Source organism: Caretta caretta, chromosome 1, assembly GCF_965140235.1.
Source record: "Caretta caretta isolate rCarCar2 chromosome 1, rCarCar1.hap1, whole genome shotgun sequence".
Classification (NCBI taxonomy): Eukaryota; Metazoa; Chordata; order Testudines; family Cheloniidae; genus Caretta; species Caretta caretta.
Genome location: NC_134206.1, coordinates 21646083 through 21664659, shown reverse-complemented (window position 1 = coordinate 21664659; position 18577 = coordinate 21646083). Strand labels below are relative to the sequence as shown.

General features: G+C 41.7%; 1 protein-coding gene across 23 annotated transcripts in view; it reads left to right on the top strand.

Moving 5' to 3' along the window:
• Positions 1–18577, top strand: part of DLG2 (discs large MAGUK scaffold protein 2) — a 1511004-nt gene that overhangs the window by 875447 nt on the left and 616980 nt on the right. Inside the window, exon 1 of one of the 23 annotated variants that reach the window (XM_048841019.2) lies at positions 9755–10164. The exons of 18 other annotated variants lie outside the window; for them this stretch is intronic. In XM_048841019.2, the coding sequence (XP_048696976.1) occupies positions 9847–10164 (318 nt within the window). In that variant the 5' untranslated portion in view covers positions 9755–9846. Of the gene's footprint in view, positions 1–9754; positions 10165–18577 lie in introns of those variants that run through there. 4 more of the 23 variants (XM_048840930.2, XM_048840968.2, XM_048841034.2 and 1 more) reach the window with 4 other exon arrangements.

Genomic DNA, 18577 nt, shown 5'->3' with positions numbered 1-18577 from the left:
AAATGTTGGTTATGTAAAGTACAAATGAATACAGCAGGCACCATTTCCTGCAAAGCTTCATTGTTACAGTGTGTTGTCATGTAAACAGTGTCAGGATGAGCTCCACCCTGACATCTGGTGGTGAGGTGTGGCAAGTTGTGGAAAACAACCTCAGGAGCCGATGTCATTTGCATAGGCACACCCACCCCACCTAGAATGAGGCCATAGCTGCCCAAATGATCACTTTGGCTGCTGTGGGATCCCCAGTGTCTCTGTTATTGGGGCAGGAAGAATAAATTGTTATTACCCTGATTATGGGAACTGTGCTTGGAACTGTACTTGAGCTTTTGTTATGATGGAGGGACTCACCATCAACTAAGTAGCACTCACTAGGCAAGGGTCATGGGTTCCAAAACTCTGTGAATGGAGAGAGGCTGGGGACAAGTATTAATACTTGGTGGCATGGGTCCCTTGGTGAGGGCCTTACATGCTAATTGCACTTCCTCCTCTTTCCACTGTGGAATATCAGAGCTAATTTTGATTTCATTAGAAGTCTAGTTACAGGCTGCTGAGCTCACTTTGGGCTAATAGTGCACCAGCACTGAGGCTCCCCTTCTACAAGCTGACTTCACCAAAGAGCTGAACTGACTAAGAGCTGAAATCACTGAGCGTTGTGTTAAGTAGTGGGGGAGCCTGAAGATATATTGTGGAGCAGTTTGTGGGACGGCTGGAGTGCCTTGTAGCTAGGCTGGTGGAGCAGTTCATAGATCGGCAGGAGCTGCTGGTGGGATGCGGAGCAGTTCGTGGGACAGCGGGAGTTGCGTGTGGGCTGCAGAGCAGAGCTGAGCAAAGCAGTTTGTGGGGCGGCTGGCGGAGCGGAGCGAAGGCCTATGGAGCTGTGGGGCGGTCAGCTTCAGATCATGTAAGGTGCCTCTTACCTCCACCCCCATCTCCACCCAGGTTGGGAGGTAAAGCTCTGTAGATAAACTTTTGAACTCTGGGGCTGCCCTGACCAGGGACAGAGACTTTTGGGTCATTGGACTTTTGGGACTTTGGGTGATTTGGGGTTGCTGGACTCAAGAACAAAAGGGAAAGGGCATGCCCCAATTTGCTTGGGGTGGATTTTTTGCTCATGGGTTGTGTTATGAATCCTGTTGGTGGTGTTTCCCCAACATAATGCCACATTGTTTCTCTCTGTTATTAAAAGGCTTTTTGCTACACTCAGACTAGGTGCTTGCGAGAGGGGAAGTATTGCCTCTTGGAGGCACCAAGCGGGGGTGGTATATATTTGTCCCAGGTCACTGGGTGGGGGCTCGAGCTGGTTTGCATTGTGTTATTGGAATGGATCCCCTAGATATTGAACCAGGCCCTTGTTGCTGCCAACTCTGACGGGCAGAAGGGTTACAGTCACTTCAGGGGTGCCCCCTCATCTCCAGTCCCAGTGTTGCATGGGATCCTTGTCTCTGACACCCCTATCAGCTTCTCCCTTGGCCCTGCAATGGCCTATTCCAGCCTTTGTCTTCTGTTGACTCTCCCTCTGGGCATTCTGTGGCTTGGCCTTCCAGGCAAGTCACATAACCGTCTAAACCCCTTCTGGGGTAACACAAACAAATCCAAATGAAATCTCAAACAAATCTTCAAGCTAATAGCCCTTCCACCCCTCTCAGTCTCAACTGTAGTGCCCTTGTTTGCTTTCCTCAGAGCTTCCCTGGCAGGAACCCAATCGGCTCCTTTAGTGCTCTTCCTCCATTGTTTCCTTTCTGTAAAACCCTATCCCAAGGCTTCTCTCCACCAGAGAGACCTGTCTCCTTGGCAGTCTCTCCCACAACTGAGCTCCCTCAGCCTACTTATAGGGCCTAACAATGCCCTCTGCGGCCAGAACCATGGGGGATAAGCCTCATCACATTCATCATATTAAAGTTGCCATACTTACTTGCTATTTTAAGTGCAGGGAGTGGGGGAAGACTGAAGCTGGCTACTAGCATGTGGTACTGTTTTTGTGGACTAATGCAGGCTTCTTATTGCCAACTACCACAAGCCGGGAGGGGAAGACAAAGGTGGATCACCTACCCATTTTTAAGCCTGGGGTGGGGGATGAGGGATGAGCTGTATAGTATGACTTGAAGCTCACAATATTTTGTTTGTTTTGTATTAAATGTAGGGGGGTTAAATTCCAAAGCCATGAACCCCTAGCAGAGAACACCCTACCAGAAGCCTCTGTCACAGTTGTAGGGCTAGCTGCATTTCTGTTGCCTTTCTAGTCCCTCTGAATGCATTTCTCATGTCATGGTCTTCTGCCTTTACTTATCCTTGGGTAAAATCACATGATTCTCCCAGTTGTAACCTAGTCCCTGGGCTTTGGTACCCTGTTTATCAACTGTGCTTACCCAGCTAGTCCAACTGGCTCATCATCTGTGGTTCTTCCCTTTGGACTCTATGGCCAATGGGAAATATAGTGACCAAGCAGCCTTCCTAAAATCAAAATACTTTTTTTTAACATTTTAAAAGTAGGAACAAAGCATTTAGAGAGAGAGAGAGGATTTTAAAACCATCTACATGTCTGTCTTACCTGAAGGCCTAATTTCCCCCTAATAGTGATGTAGGAAGGCCTAATTTCTTCATACACCTCAGCAGGATTGTGTCCGTGAATAGCTCCCCAGTGACTATCTCAGCACTAGAAAGAGAGTCTCTTTTTATCCAGTCAGAGTTTGTTTTTGTCAGTTTCTGGGCTTTTGTTTCTGCTTGTCAAACCAGTTCGATAGGCTCCACAGGAGGTCAAGCCACACACCTCAGAGTCAATGGCTCTGCCATTGTCCTGTAACAACCCTCAAGGGATGTGAAGGATGACATATCTTGAACTATTCTTCCTGCTTATTTTCCTTACAGCCTGCTATTAAAGTAAATCAGTTTATTCATACAATAATCATTGCAATTACCAAGTCGCTATTCAGTATTCATAAATTATTACAGACAGTGCCTTGTCTGTCACAGCCCCTTTTTGGGTATCTTGAGCCCCTCTGAATTTAAGTGTGGAGTCATGGCTTGGGGAGAAAGTTGGTCACTCAGGTAGGTAGGAAGCTAAATGTGAAAACAATGCAAAGGTTCCATTCCATTCCAGCTGGTGCAAGACCCAGCAATGGTTTTAAGCTGTTTGTGAGCACATCAGGTCTGTGTTTCAGTTCCTCTACTGGCTTCAAGTCTGCTTCCGCTGCCAGTTTAGGATCTTGGTCATAATCTTCAAACAGCTATGTTAGAGTCAGCATCTCAACTTATAAACTGCCAAGAGAGTCTGGAGTGGTCTTTGAGTGGTCAGCAATCGACTTCTGGTAGCTAGCCTTCCATCTGCCACTGGGGCTCTTAAAATGAGTTCACCGAATAAGCCCACTCAACTCAAGAGTTTTTACCATTTTTATGCTTGTGTTACAGTAACATGTCAATCAAAAAAAATAAAAAATAAACCATGTAAACCCCAAAACTCTTAAGCAAGCAATTTCAAGCCATTAGTTGTGCAGCTCTGATTCTACATACAAGCAGTCAAATATAGCTAGACTTCTAGTTTTTTAAAATGCATACTTAAGCAGTTTAAAAGAAAAGCCTAACAGGATGGTCAAGATCATGTTCAATCCTCGTGGGGTGTGTGTGTGTCCGTCCGTCCCTCCCCCCCAGCCCCCCGCCTTGCAGAGTTATGCTAAGGCTGCTACAAAGGACTTATAGCTGCTTGTGGCAATGAGCATGATAATCGATATTCCAGTTACCGGCAGTGATCTAGGCATTTTTCTGGGCCACCAATTTGTCTCCCTTAACACTGGGATGATGATCACAAAGCCCTGAATGAAAAGCAGTAGTAAAGAGAGCAGCTATTCTCTGTTGAAAGGGTCTGACTGTGAAACAGAATTCCAGAGAAAATCAGATGAATCCAGAGTCATCAATTAGGAAAGTCTGCAAGAGTTGACTTTGATGAAACTTTCCCACCAAAATCATCATGACCTTTTCAATAATCACCCAACATCCTTCCCACCTTCTCCACAAGTAAGTCTACCATTCCCAGGCAGAGCTTTGTACACCTACAAAAGGGAACAGAGACCGAGTCCATGAAGTCTGGTAGGGATTTAGATATTGCTAATCTAATTAACATTGGAAGTGTTCAGATGTCACAGCAGTTTTGCACTGCTGCGAATCATAAAATAGACAAAGCTAGGGGAGAGATTGAATGGAACAGTTGGCATTGGCAGGAGCATGGCCTAATAGGCCTTTAGGATCTCTAATTTGTGTGATTCTAGTTGTCTAACCTTGAACAAACTAAAGCAATAAAACAAAGCAGTCTCTCTCCCCCGAGGGCTGAATTTATGAACTGCGTAATACCAATAGCCTTTGCTGACCTGAAGTCTACAAGTACTATAGGGGACATTCCTGCATTGATAGATGATCTAAGAAGTATTTTCACTACTAACTTCTATGATTCTCCGATATTTGTTTACATGAAATTGTTAAACCTAATGCTCTGTTCTGCACCATAGGCTGCCTTGATTTGATATAATTGACTTTAACATAATCATCCTAGTTGAGAGCTTTCTTTGTTCCATAGATGTAATAACTCCTCTATTTTTGTTTTTGTTCTTTCATAATGTCTTCTAAATTATCATTCATTATGCTTAACCTTAGGGCATGTGACATACAGCTTGTGAATGAGCATGTGTGTGCTGTGCCTCTGGCAGCTGCCCTTAGGAAGCAGTGACCTTGGGCATGCAGGGATGCAAGGCATGCAAAGGGCTAAATTTGAAATAGTTCTTTGAGACCTTCAAAACCTGAGGTCCATCAGCTCTGGGACAACACAGAGGGTGCCACAGAACTTTCAGTAAGAGTAAAGATTTGTTTTGGGGATTTGAGAGAATATTTGCTGTGAACTAATTTTCTGCCAGGCTGTACTTCGAAAGCAAAAGTGGCTGTAGTCCTGTGTCTCTCTCACACGTGAGGAAGGCAGGGCTGGAGGAGAGCCCCCCAGTCCTTTTGCTCCAAAGCAACAAGTCTGTATCACTTGTGCTATGGGAGATCTTGCTTAAAGGAAGCATTGTCTCCATTTTATAAATGGGGGGAATGAGAGACAAAGATGAAGAGATTTGCCCAAGGTCACATAGGAAGTCTAAGAATTGAGCCCAGGTCACTTGAGTCTGTCTAGTGCTTTATTCAGAAACCGTTCTTCTGGTCTCCCTCTTTACTTAGACTGTGCTTCCTTTAGAAAAAAGAAAAAGTAAGTTTGACTGTCTTGAATAGGCATGATCTCACGTTGATTACTTCTCTTGTTATTTTTCTATCAAAATATTTTTAGAAGCTGTAGGGCCAGAATAACTTGTAAATATTATTTCAAGCTATGGTCTATCTTGCATTTATTACTGTTCTTTCACTGTGTATTTTTTATGGTTACATAATGATGCATTCTTGGTTGGAGGGGAAAATCTTTTCTTACATCTAAATCATCTTCACCCATGCTTCAAGCTTCCCTTTCAAAACTATTAATTTTTTGTTTTCCACAAAGCAAATTCTTCTCAATGTTTATTTTTGTTTCGTGTGCAGAGTTGGTATAGACCAATTATAAGTATACTATCAACTAAACGTTTTCAATCCATTTATTACACCGCCTTAACGTCTTTAAAACCAAATCAATTATGTTTTCCATGTAATCAGTATTGGATCAAACACAGTTCAGCACACATAATGCATGATATCCAGGTTTGTTCTGTACACCAGTTGATTTTATTAAATCAGCATAATAGTTGGACATATGTACTTGAACAGTGCGCTAATTCAAAAATGCATATCATCCCATAGTTAATATTATGGTTCAATTACAGCTGATGCTATAGGGGCAGCCAGAGGCCTCTGCATGCTGCCTCTGCCCCATATGCCGCCCCCGCAGCGTCCATTGGCTGGGAACCGTAGCCAATGGGTGCTGTGGGGGCGGCACCTGTGGATGGTGTGGTGCGCATCTGGCCGCATCTCCACATAGGAGCCGAAGGGGGGACATGCCGGCTGCTTCCCAGGAGCCATATGGTGCGGTGGCTAGCAGGGAGCCAGCCAGACCTGCTGCGTGGCACCGCCAACTGGACAATCAACCGCTGACCGGAGCGGCCAGGATCCCTTTTCGACCGGGTGTGCCGATCGAAAACTGGACACCCAGTCACCCTATTAGTTATCCTTGAGCACTGGAGGAATGCAGATGTTTTGGACATCTTGAATACCTTTTACTTTCCATGCATGAGTAAAAACTACCTAAAGATATTTAGAACCTTTTTTTATATTCCCTTTAGACTTGCCAGTATTTACCCTGCATACCTGTTTGGGCCAGGTTTTTAAACACAGGCCTCAGATTTTACATAGGCAATTTGGAAATGCAGTAGGATACTTAGTCCCAGCAAATGAAGAACTTACTAGTTTATCAAGTAATAAGTGGCCTAAATTGTACCTGCAAAAATGTGTCTGCTCCTCTTGCAATTTCAGACCTCAGAGAGGAACAAAAATGGGTCTGAGAACACAGCTGAATACAATTGTTCATCCAAAATGTCAGAGGGATGATTAACATTGTGTGTGGCATGACTGTCAGTGAAGCATGTCTCTCACATTTTTTCCACTGCAGCTTGTCACAAGCATGCAGCAGGGGACGGCACTACCTAGCTGGTAAGTTATAGCCAGGTGTATGATATATGCCTGTTTTGACATAGATGCCACACAATTCTGCAACTCCTGCTGCTCTCCCTTGCAGTCTATTTGGTTATAGTAAATGTAGCAAAGCGTCCGTCTCAACTTAGACCTTCTTATGATATAAGTGAATTTGGGAGAAAATAGTGTTTGGAATGTTCCATTGTGGAAAAATCACCTTAGGTAACCTCATGGGTCTTCCTGATCTTCTGTTGTGGACATATGTTTGCTGCAAAAAGTGTTATTCCGAGTATGGATTTCTGAAAAAAATTAACACTAAAGAGTGATGATAGCAGACTGTGGAACAAAACATTCTGAACTAACAATACACATTTGAACCTAATAAAGCTATTGACTGAAAGCTGATCATGTGTCCTGAGTGGAAATCTTGAAAGCTGCCTCTGCGCAGTGAGAGCCACATTGGAAGCAGATTATATGAATCGTTTCTCATTGTCTCACTCCTGGTTGGACATCTTCATCTGTGTCTGGATCTCCTCAGCAGGGACCAGTTAGTCCTTCAGGCCGTAATATTCCAACTCTGGAGCACTTCAGAGTTAAGTGCGAGGATGGATGGTCCAGTGGTATACTTGGAAGACCTGGGTTCAATTCCCAGCTCTGCCACAGATTTTCCTGTGTGAGCTTGGAGAAATCACCTAGCATCTCTATGCCTCAGTACCCCATCTGAAAAATGGGAAAGAGAGCACTTTCCTACCTGTCAGTGATGTGGTGAAGAGAAATTAAAGAATTAAAGAATGTGACCTGTTCAGCTATTACAGTAATGGGGGCCATATAAGTATCTAATATAGATAGACTTAATCATTGAATGGAGAAACAGAGCACCCCAAAATAAGTACAGTAGGACATCCATGTTGTGATATCATGAGATGGAGACATTCTGTTAGAGTCTCAGCTTCATCACATGCTGTCTCAGGATTTCATACCACGATTCCATTATGGTGAGTGTGACTTCCCTCTAGAGTATATCCTCATTTTCCTCCACTCTGGCTGCTAGGAAGAGAGTGTGATTTCCTCCCTTCTCTGTTAGTCTCTGGGGATGTAGATGGCTGCTCACTAATCTGTGAGAGTGCAAACCTTTCATCTTTGTCTTTACTCCACTATAGTGGGGTGCTTCTTGTTTTCTCAGTGCAGGGGTTGTTTGTGATTGTCACTCTCCACTTGTTCTGTGAGCAGTGCTTTTCTGATCTGCTGACTGAAAGAGCTGCATGCTGGCCCCCAAAAAGCCACAGGAGAGAATCACTGCTTAAACTCCAACCATGCGCATGTGCTTTACGCACATGAGTATAAACTGAGGTCAACGGAGCTATGCCAGTCTATACCAGTTGAGGATCTTGTCCATTGAGTCTACTTTTGTGCATAAGAGTGTCAAATCAAGACTTTCGGTAAGCTATGTACAAAGGGCTCTAAGCAACCTTATACCCTTTCTCAGGGGACACACTTCGTACCCAAATCGATTTGTCATACGTTATGACTCGGAAAAAGTTGCCACTGTTGATGATTTAAACAGGTGACACTCAAACGCCACCCCCTTAAACAGCATTTTGAGTCACTATGCAGATAAAATATTTTTTCTACTTAAACAACAGTGGTACCGATTTTTAGTGAAGACTCCCTGCCTAGCTAAATCAAAATGCCCTTTACAAGGGTCTAGTCTTTGAGAGACTGAGGTTAATAATTGGGCAATAGTGAAAATTACTGCATCAAAGTGTTTTTTTAAATGATTTGGTACTGTGATTCTTTTCTCAGTTAAAATACTTTAAGATAGAGTCATCATGGTCTTATATTTGAATTTATGGTAGCCTTTGAAATGCTAAAATATTCACGTCATTTATGAACTGGGTACATTTAATTTCTTATAGTGAGAGACTAATGTAGAATTCTAAAACCCTCTCAATTTAAAAGCATTCCATGACACAGTTCAGTATTTGTGATTTTAAAAAAATTGGTTATCTTTGGTGATGAAAAAAAAAATGTTGAGATAAAGGCCTAGGGTAAAATTTTCTAAAGCCCCTAAGACCCATTTTCAAAAGTGACTCCTAAGGCTCCTAAGTGACTATGTGATTTTTTGAAACTGGACTTTGGCTTCTAATTCCTCTGGGCCCTTTTGAAAATTTTACCCCAGATCTCCTGATGTTTAACTCCTCTGATTTCAGTGGAGTTTTTTCTTATTTAAACTGCTATAAGTGAGAAGACGATTAAGCTCAAAATACTTACAAAGCAGGGTACAACATAATGTGAGGTGATGAAACCATTTCAGTAAGCAAAACTCAATAATTCGTTTAAAATGCCTTATTGTGCATCCGAAAGGCATTCACAAGCAATGAAGGAAATAACTTTCCCTCCTCTACTCCTCCCTCACCCCCAACATTTAATTAGGATTACAGAGATCTTTCCCAGATATATGTGCTGCTAAGGATACGCATGCCCATTTAATAAATCTTTCCTAAAAGCTTCAAGTCAAGACCTTTAATTTTGTATTTTAATCTCAGTGTAGTTTTCTTATGTGTTTATATACAGTATAGAATGTATCTTATAGTTCAACTTTTAGTGTAGACAATAATCTTCCTGAACTCATTATCTGTGTCCTCTACTGATGGAATTTTGTTGTTATGATCTTTTTAGGAAGGCAGAAAAATAGTCTTATGTCTGTTTTTCATTCTTTGGAAAGGTATATTTTTTTCAATAGACTTTGGTTATTTACTCTTATTTTTACTGTTTCCAGAGGAAAGCATCCTGCTGGTAAAGCTTACATGTATATCTGCTTCAGTACATGCCTGCGTGTTGCCAGCATAGGCTAGGAAAGTGCTAAATTAGAATGAAAATTGCAAGGGTATTTTTCCACTATGGTTTGTCATCCAGAAACGGGTTTGTAACACAGTGTACAGCCTTGTATCCCAGCTGTGTGGAGCATTGATTGCTTCTGCCTGAAGCAGGGATGCTGTCAAGTTGCTCTGTGAGTTGAGTCATCTATTGACAAAGAGCTACCAGCCAGCAGATAATGCTGTGCAGCTCTGCTCTCTGTGCTCCCACGATGCACTGCTTATAGCAGCTGTCAAAGATACTGAAGGGTCCACAAAAAAAAGGACTTTACATCTGCTAAGAAGAGAAAAGCTTTTATCAAAGCTGGCCAAGGGAAACACTAGACATCAGTACAACATGAATGCATATCTTACTAAGCAACACAGCTGCTGCAGGGGGTCTGATGGGATGGATGCTGGCAGAAGTTTGCCTTCATTGATGAGGGATGCCCACTGCGCCTGTGGTTGGCAACAGAACCCCCAGGGTCTCTATTATAATTCTCAGACTGTGCCCTCTTCAGGACCCGTGGGTCTGACCCACAACAGGAGTAAGTGTATTACTTTGTGGGACAGTGTGCGGAAGAGCCCCCATAAAACTCTGGCTAAGACAAAGGGGACCACAGGGGAGTGGTGGTCAGAGTGCACCTGTCCCCATGGCTGGTGCAACCCAGTACAGGTGAGCCTATTCTTGTAAATCTAAATGGGTTAGAAGACTCTCAAACAACAAAAAAATAGGATTTGCTATTGTTGGCAACTTTTCACGCTGGGTCTTGATTATTGTTTAATGATGCCTTCAGGAAGATTTTATGCAAGGGCAGTGTGTCAGTTTATAATGTCTGTCATTTGAATTCTGCTTCTATATGGTCTTTGTAATCCTTGGGGTTCTCTGGGAAGAGTTTTTCCTTTTCATACTGCTTTGTATTTATAAATACAACTTCTCTAAACTTCCTATTATGTTTGTTTAGAATTATGATCTGTTTTAGCCACCCTGTGGCTTCACAAGTATTGTATTGTGCATGCTTCTTTGGAGAGTTTGTTTTAATTTGCTTTCTCAAGCTAAATAATCATATGGTTTTTAAATAGAGAAAATATTTAATGCTTAAAAATAAAGATGGAAGGTATGACTGATTTTTCTCTTAAACCCCCCCCCCCCCCGCAAGATCTATTTGAAATTTAAGTATGTATGAAGTAACTGACTTTAGCTTTCATTTTTGTACTGATTTAATTTTTCAAATAGCAAAGTAGTTTTATTTGAAGTTTAAAATATACTAGTGTCCAGAATTTGTAGTTACTTGTGTAATTATTCTTAGTTATAATTGCTCCCAAGAAAACAAAGCACTGTAAAATGAAATTCAGTGACATTCATATGGTTGTTAATATTAAAAAGCGTTAATGCTTTGTCCACCGATGCATGCATTTTCATGACTGAATCAGACATTTTAATCTCATTCAAAAGCTCTTGTATTACACTAACACCAAACACACTCATTTTCTAAAATAGTGGATTTTTTTATTTAACCAGGGTGTAATATTTTTTTTAAAATCAGGGTGTAATAGTAATCTGAAATATTCTAGTAGTTATTGGGTAAAGCTTGCAGTGTAGTCTGTCTGTCCTTAAAACACATCAAACGAAGACATGCTCTGTTTGGAGAATAAATCAATTCTCTGATGGAAATGGTTTTAATGTTTTTCACAGAACAGGAAACCAATAAGGCACTGGGTCTTCTGACAGTGGGGCTACACTTTATCTTCCTCATGATCCAGAAAAGTGATGCATTGTTTGCTGCAAGTAAACAAGCTCTATTTTAGATTTAAACTAATTTTATATTGAAGGGCTAAGATTTTTGCTTTTGGATTTTTTTGATTTGACCAATAATACACACTATTCTAAAAATATATTATAAATTCTTCTCATGAATCATGTACCAAATTTATATGAATGTTACATACAAAATAAGCCAAAATGAAAAAAACGAAAAAGCAATATCACTAGTTAGTGCCCTTATTTTGCAGGAAAATATTGAATTAAAAAACAAAACAAAACACTGTTTCAGTGAGGCAGAAATTGTATTCCTTAATGTGTTTTTTCTAAAATGGAAAAAAGTTGAAAGAAAAAACTATCTCATACTAGTAACCAGTTTTGTAGGCAATGTAAGACATAGAATATGCAAAGGGGACAGTAATGCTGTGTGTTCTTACTGTAATTTTTAAAAGGTACCGTATTGGTCACACTTAAAAGATCTCTCCAGTATATGTACTTTACTGTTATACAGTTGTATGCAATGCACAATACAAAAGTATACTTGCATATTTTCAACACCATTATATGAAGATAAAATAAAATAACCCATTTCAAGTTTTGCACAAACAGGTCTTTCTACTTTTGAATTGTGTATTTTAAACTTCATGTAGCACACATTCTTATTGTCTGAACGCACCTTTTTGTCTTTGTTGTGTTTAACAAAGTGTCCTCACTAGTATTTACCTGTAGTCATCTTAATGCTTGTTAGCAACAAATTCTAGGGCAAGGTAATGTTCTGTGCCTACATGCAATGGAAACAGATTGATATGGTTACTTCCTGATAGGATTTTATTGATCCTTTGTATCATACTCTTTCCGGACAATCAGTTTCCTCTGACCATCCCACCCTTTCTCGTTCAAATAATAATCTCTTTACTTTTGTTTCCTCTGTGTAAAGCGGGCATTGTGGAGACAGTGAGACGAGGAGGGAGTGTATGTAAACACACTGGGGGTATGTCTACATAGCAACTAGACACCTGCAGCTGGGGCTTGGGTTGCGGGACTGTTTCATTGCTATGTAGAATTCCAGGCTTGGGCTGGAGCCTGAGCACTTGGATCCTCCCACCTCACATGGTCCTAGAACCCAGGCTCCAGTCCAAGTCCAGAAGTCTACACAGCAGTGAAATAGCCACATGAGCCCAAGTCCGCTTACACTGGCCAGCTGCAGGTTTTTCTCTGCTGTGTAGATATATCCTGGGAGGGCTTGCTTTTTGACCAGTGTTAAGATGGTAATACTGTTTGTAACTGTTGTAAAAAGCTGGTAGGAGGGTATCATTCCTAATATGGATGCTTTCTGAATATTAGCTGCATTACATACGGATAAGAGATTCAGTGTACAGCAGTTGACTGACTAATCAGAGAAAGGTTTCAGAGCTATTGGTTCTTTCATGGGTACCTTTTAAATTGCCACTAGTTTAAAGGTGCAGGTTAAAAACTGTAGGTGTCTTTGAGGTACTCACTTACCACACTGTCCTTTGATCCGGAAAACAATCTCATTCAATCTCTTTTTGAAGAAGGCTTAGTCCCTTTTTGTTTAGCAGCAGTAAAGCCATGTTTGCAGTGATGATACTTCACAATGAAAATACAATGAGAAATATAAAGAGCATAATTAGAATAAAAAGAAAATGTTTAAGTTCAATTCTTGTATGTAATGTATTGGGGGACGATATTTTTAAAATGTAAGGAGAAATAATAGGAATCTAAACTTCAGTCTCGATAAAATTACATCAACTGTAAGAAGTAATTGTTTAGGGGAAGAGCGCTTCCCGTGAGGTGCTGGGCACCCTTGCCTTTCCATGTAGGTCACTAGGAGGTGACCACTGACTTTAGATGGAGTGGAAAGCACCTAGCACCTCACAGGTTCCCCAGTTAGCATTGCAATAACCAACATAATGTCAGGTCCTTGGTTCTTTAAAGATACATTTGACAGCTTTTAGAATTTGTCAAAGATTCAAATGGGACCTGAAATGATAAATGAGGAATAAAATGTATAGAGATCTATCTTACCTTTTCCAGTACCTTCTCTAGTTCAGAGAAATGCAATGAGTGGCTCTTCAGTGAATTTTTTTGTGCTAACCTCAGAAGTTTTGCTTCACTAGATTTTCTGTGAGCATTTTCTCTTGGTTTTGCATTGAATTTTGGGCTGAAAACTCCCTAATCTCAAACAGACTTATTTGAAATCACCAAAATTCACTTAATTTTAGAAACCATGTGAAACTAAAATTATTCAGGAGCTAATGCTAAACCCAGGTTTGAACTACCATTAGTATTACTAAGCCAGAGGGTGTTTTCCAAGAGTTACTGGCTCTTCTTCTAGTGAAAAGGAGTGCTTTCTTATCAACTTAAATAAGAAGCTAAGAAATGCAGAAAATTCTTAAGGGAAGCAAAGGGACACAAGAAGAAATCTATAGCCAGCAGAGTTATGGTCAATAAGAAGGGGTTTTTTTAAGTGTATTGAGAACAAAAAGAATGGTATCACTCCATTACTAGATGGAAATGTAGAATTTTCAGTAATAATGCAGAAAAGGTATATGTTCAATAAATATTTCTGTTCTGTATTGGGGAATTCATATCACTTTCCATTCCACTTGTATCTCAGGAGGATGTTAAACAGCAGCTATTAAAGTTAGACATTTTTAAAGTGGCTGCTCCAGATAATTTGCATCCAAGAATTTTAGAAGAGCTGTCTGAGGAGCTCACTAGACAATTAATGTTGATTTTTCAATAAGTCTTGGAGTACCAGGAAAGTTCCAGAAGACTGGAAGAACTCTAATGTTGTGCCAATATTTTAAAACAGTAAAGGGATGATCTGGGTAATTATAGGCCTGTCATAAGTATAAAGGGAAGGGTAAACCCCTTTAAAATCCCTCCTGGCCAGAGGAAAAATCCTCTCACCTGTAAAGGGTTAAGAAGCTAAAGGTAACCTCGTTGGCACCTGACCAAAACGACCAATGAGGAGACAAGATACTTCCAAAAGCTGGGAGGAGGGAGAAAAAACAAAGCGTCTGTGTCTGTCTGTATGTTGCTTTTGCCGGGGATAGAACAGGAATGGAGTCTTAGAACTTTTAGTAAGTAATCTAGCTAGGTATGTGTTAGATTATGATTTCTTTAAATGACTGAGAAGAGTTATGCTGAATAGAATGACTATCTCTGTCTGTGTGTCTTTTTTGTAACTTAAGGTTTTGCCTAGAGGGATACTCTATGTTTTGAATCTAATTACCCTGTAAGGTATCTACCATCCTAATTTTACAGAGGTGATTCTTTTTTACGTCTATTAAAAGTCTTCTTGTAAGGAAACTGAATGCTTTTTTCATTGTTCTAAGATCCAAGGGTTTGGGTCTGTGGTCACCTATGCAAATTGGTGAGGATTTTTACCAAACCTTCCCCAGGAAGTGGGGTGCAAGGGTTGGGAGGATTTTGGGGGGGAAAGAGGTTTCCAAACTACATTTCCCAGTAAACCCAGTTAGAGTTTGGTGGTGGCAGTGGATATTCCAAGGACAAAGGATAAAATTAATTTGTACCTTGGGGAAGTTTTAACCTAAGCTGGTAAAAGTAATCTTAGGAGGTTTTCATGCAGGTCCCCACATCTGTACCCTAGAGTTCAGAGTGGGGGAGGAACCTTGACAAGGCCTATCAGTCTGACATTGATAAATGGCAAGATAATGGAGAGGTTGATACAGGATTCAATAAAAAATATGTTTTGAGGGTACTATAATTACAAAGAGTAATGTAATTAATGCCAGTCAACATGTCTTTATGGAAAATAGATCCTCTCAAACTAACTTGATATCGTTCTTTGAAGAGATTACAAGTTTGGTTGATAAAAGCTAATGTGTTGATGTAATATTCTTATACTTCTATAAGGCATTTGACTTGGTACTGGACAACATTTTGATTTAAAAAAAAACTAGAATGATATAAAATTAACATGGGAGACATTAAATGGATTAAAAGCTAGCTAACTGATGGTCTCAAAATATAATTTGGAATGGGACTCCTCATTGAAATGGTGTGTTTCTAGTGAGGTCCCACAGGGATTGGTTTTTGGCACTACACTATTAAACATTTTTCTTTATGATCTAAAAGAAAACAAAAATCATCACTCATAAAGTCTGCAGATGACCCACAGTTTGGGAAGGTGGTAAATGGTGAGGACAGTTCAATGATTCCTTGATAAATTTGGGTGCAAGTGAACAATATGCATTTTAATATGGTAAATGTATACATATAGAAACAAAAAATGTACGCCATATTTACAGGATGCAGGACTCTATCCTGGGAAGCAGTGATTCTGAAAAAGATTCAGGGATTGTGGTGGATAATCAGCTAAACATGAGCTCCCAATGCAATACTGTTTTTTAAAAAGGCTAATGCAGTCCTTGGATTCATAAACAGGGGAATCTCTAGTAGGAGTAAAGAGGTTATTTTACCTCTGTATTTGGCTCTGGTGCAATTGCTACTGGAATACTATGTCCAGTTCTGGTGCCCACAATTAAAGAAGGATGTTGATAAATTGGACAGGGTTCAGAGAAGAGCCATGAGAATGATTAAAGGATTAGAAAATGTGCCTTATAGGACAGACTCAAATTGTTCCATCTATTTAGCTTATCGAAGAGCAGGATAAGGTGTGACTTGATTACAGTCTATAAGTACCTACATGGGTACCAAATATTTAAGAGTGGGCTCTTCAGTCTAACAGAAAAAGGTATAATCCATTGGCTGGAAGTTGAAGCTAGACAAATTCATACTGGAAATAAGGTGTACATTATTAACAATAAGGGTAATTTAATCACTGGTGTTTTCCGAGCTCATGCAGTTCTCTCGCACTGATAGGGCACAGCTGAATGCATGGAGGCATTCAGTGTTAGAGGCTAGGAAAGCATTAAGTGAGCACGAAGAGCAGAGGCAGGAGGAGATGCTAAGGCTAGTGGGGGAGCAAACGGACATGATGAAGTGTCTGGTGCAGCTGCAGGAAAGCCAACAAGAGCACAGATTCCCACTGCATCCACTGTATGACCGCCTGACCTCCTCCCCAAGTTCCATCTCCTCCTCACCCAAATGCTCAAGAACGGGCGGGGGAGGCTCTGGGCACCCAGCCACTCCACTCCAGAGGATGGACCAAGCAACAGAAGGCTGTCATTCAAACAGTTTGATTTGTAGTGTGGCTACAATAAGCAATGTGGCCTTCTCCTTCCCTCCTCCCCCACCCGGGCTATCTTGTCAGTTATCTCCCTTTTTTTTAATTAATAAAGAAAGAATGCATGGTTTCAAAACAATAGTTACTTTATTTCGAAGTGGGGAAGGTGGTTGGCTTACAGGGAATTAAAATCAACAAAGGGGGCGGGTTTGCATCAAGGAGAAATACACACAACTGTCACACCGAAGCCTGGCCAGTCATGAAACTGGTTTTCAAAGCCTCTCTGATGCACAGCACATGTTGCTGTGCTCTCTAATTGCCCTGGTGTCTGTCTGCTCAAAATTGGATGCCAGGCAATTTGCTTCAACCTCCCACCCTGCCATAAACATCTCACCCTTGCTCTCACAGATATGGAGCACACAGCAAGCAGCAATAACAATGGGAATGTTGGTTGCGCTGAGGTCTGACCTAGTCAGCAAACAGCGCCAGCGAGCTTTTAATCATCCAAAGGCACATTCTACCACCATTCTGCACTTGCTCAGCTTATAGTTGAACTGCTCCTTATTACTGTCCCGGCTGCGTGTGTATGGCTTCATGAGCCATGGGAGCAAGGGGTAGGCTGGGTCCCCAAAGATAACTATTGGCATTTCAACATCCCCAAAAGTAATTTTCTGGTCTGGGAAGTAAGTCCGTTCTTGCAGCTGCTTGAACAGCTCGGAGTTCCTAAAGATGCGAGCGTCATGCACCTTTCCCAGCCATCCCACGTTGATGTCGGTGAAACGTCCCTTGTGATCCACTAGTGCTTGCAGCACCATTGAGAAGTACCCCTTGCAGTTTACGTACTGGTTGGCAAGGTGGTCCGGTGCCAAGATAGGGATATGCGTTCCGTCTATGGCCCCACCACAGTCAAGGAAACCCATTGCAGCAAAGCCATCCACTATGACCTGCACATTTCCCAGAGTCACTACACTTGATAACAGAAAGTCAATGATTGCATTGGCTACTTGGATCACAGCAGCCCCCACAGTAGATTTGCCCACTCCAAATTGATTCCCGACTGACCAGTAGCAGTCAGGCATAGCAAGCTTCCACAGGGCTATCACCACTCGCTTCTCAACTGTCAGGGCAGCTCTCATCTTGATATTCCTGCACTTCAGGGTGGGGGAAAGCAACTCAGAGTTCCAAGAAAGTGGCCTTACTCATGCGAAAGTTTTGCAGCCACTGGGAATCATCCCATACCTGCAACACTATACGGTCTCACCAGTCTGTGCTTGTTTGCTGGGCCCAGAATCAGCTTTCCACTGTGTCAACAAGCCCGACTGCCACCATGATGTCCCAATTGCCACAGCCCGGGCTTTCAGGAATGTCTGTGTCCATGTCCTCATCAAAATCGTCCTCGTGCTGGCATCTCTTAGCCCAGTCCTGCATATGCTCCAGGATAATGTGCGAGGTGTTTACAATGCTGACAGCAGCAGTGAGCTGAGCGGGCTTCATGCTTGCTGTGGTATGGCGTCCGCAGGAGGGCAGAGTTGAAGCAGAAGCAGTGGATGACGACGGGTGCCACAAGAATAGATATTTATACAGAACGATGAGAGGACCTGTGAGGTGGATTCATGGCACCAGGAGAGCAGAGTTGCAGTGGAAATGGTGGATGACAACATGGAGAAATTTGCTATTGAGACTGAGCTCATTTACAAGAGTAGGAGAGCAGAGTTGCAGCGGAAGCGGTGGATGATGACAGTAAGCAGTCATACTGCATGATCTGCTTACAGCAGCACCCAGGACTCAACAGCAGTGGTGATGGTGAGCTGAGCTGAGTGGGCTCCATGCTTGCCCTGGTATGGTGTCCGCACGTGTCATAAATATAAAGGGAAGGGTAAACCCCTTTGAAATCCCTCCTGGCCAGGGGAAAGCTCCTCTCACCTGTAAAGGGTTAAGAAGCTAAAGGTAACCTCGCTGGCACCTGACCAAAATGACCAATGAGGAGACAAGATACTTTCAAAAGCTGGGAGGAGGGAGAGGAACAAAGGGTCTGTGTCTGTCTGTAGTCGTCTTGGCCAGGGACAGAACAGGAATGGAGGCTTAGAACTTTTAGTAAGTAATCTAGCTAGGTATGTGTTAGATTATGATTTCTTTAAATGGCTGAGAAAA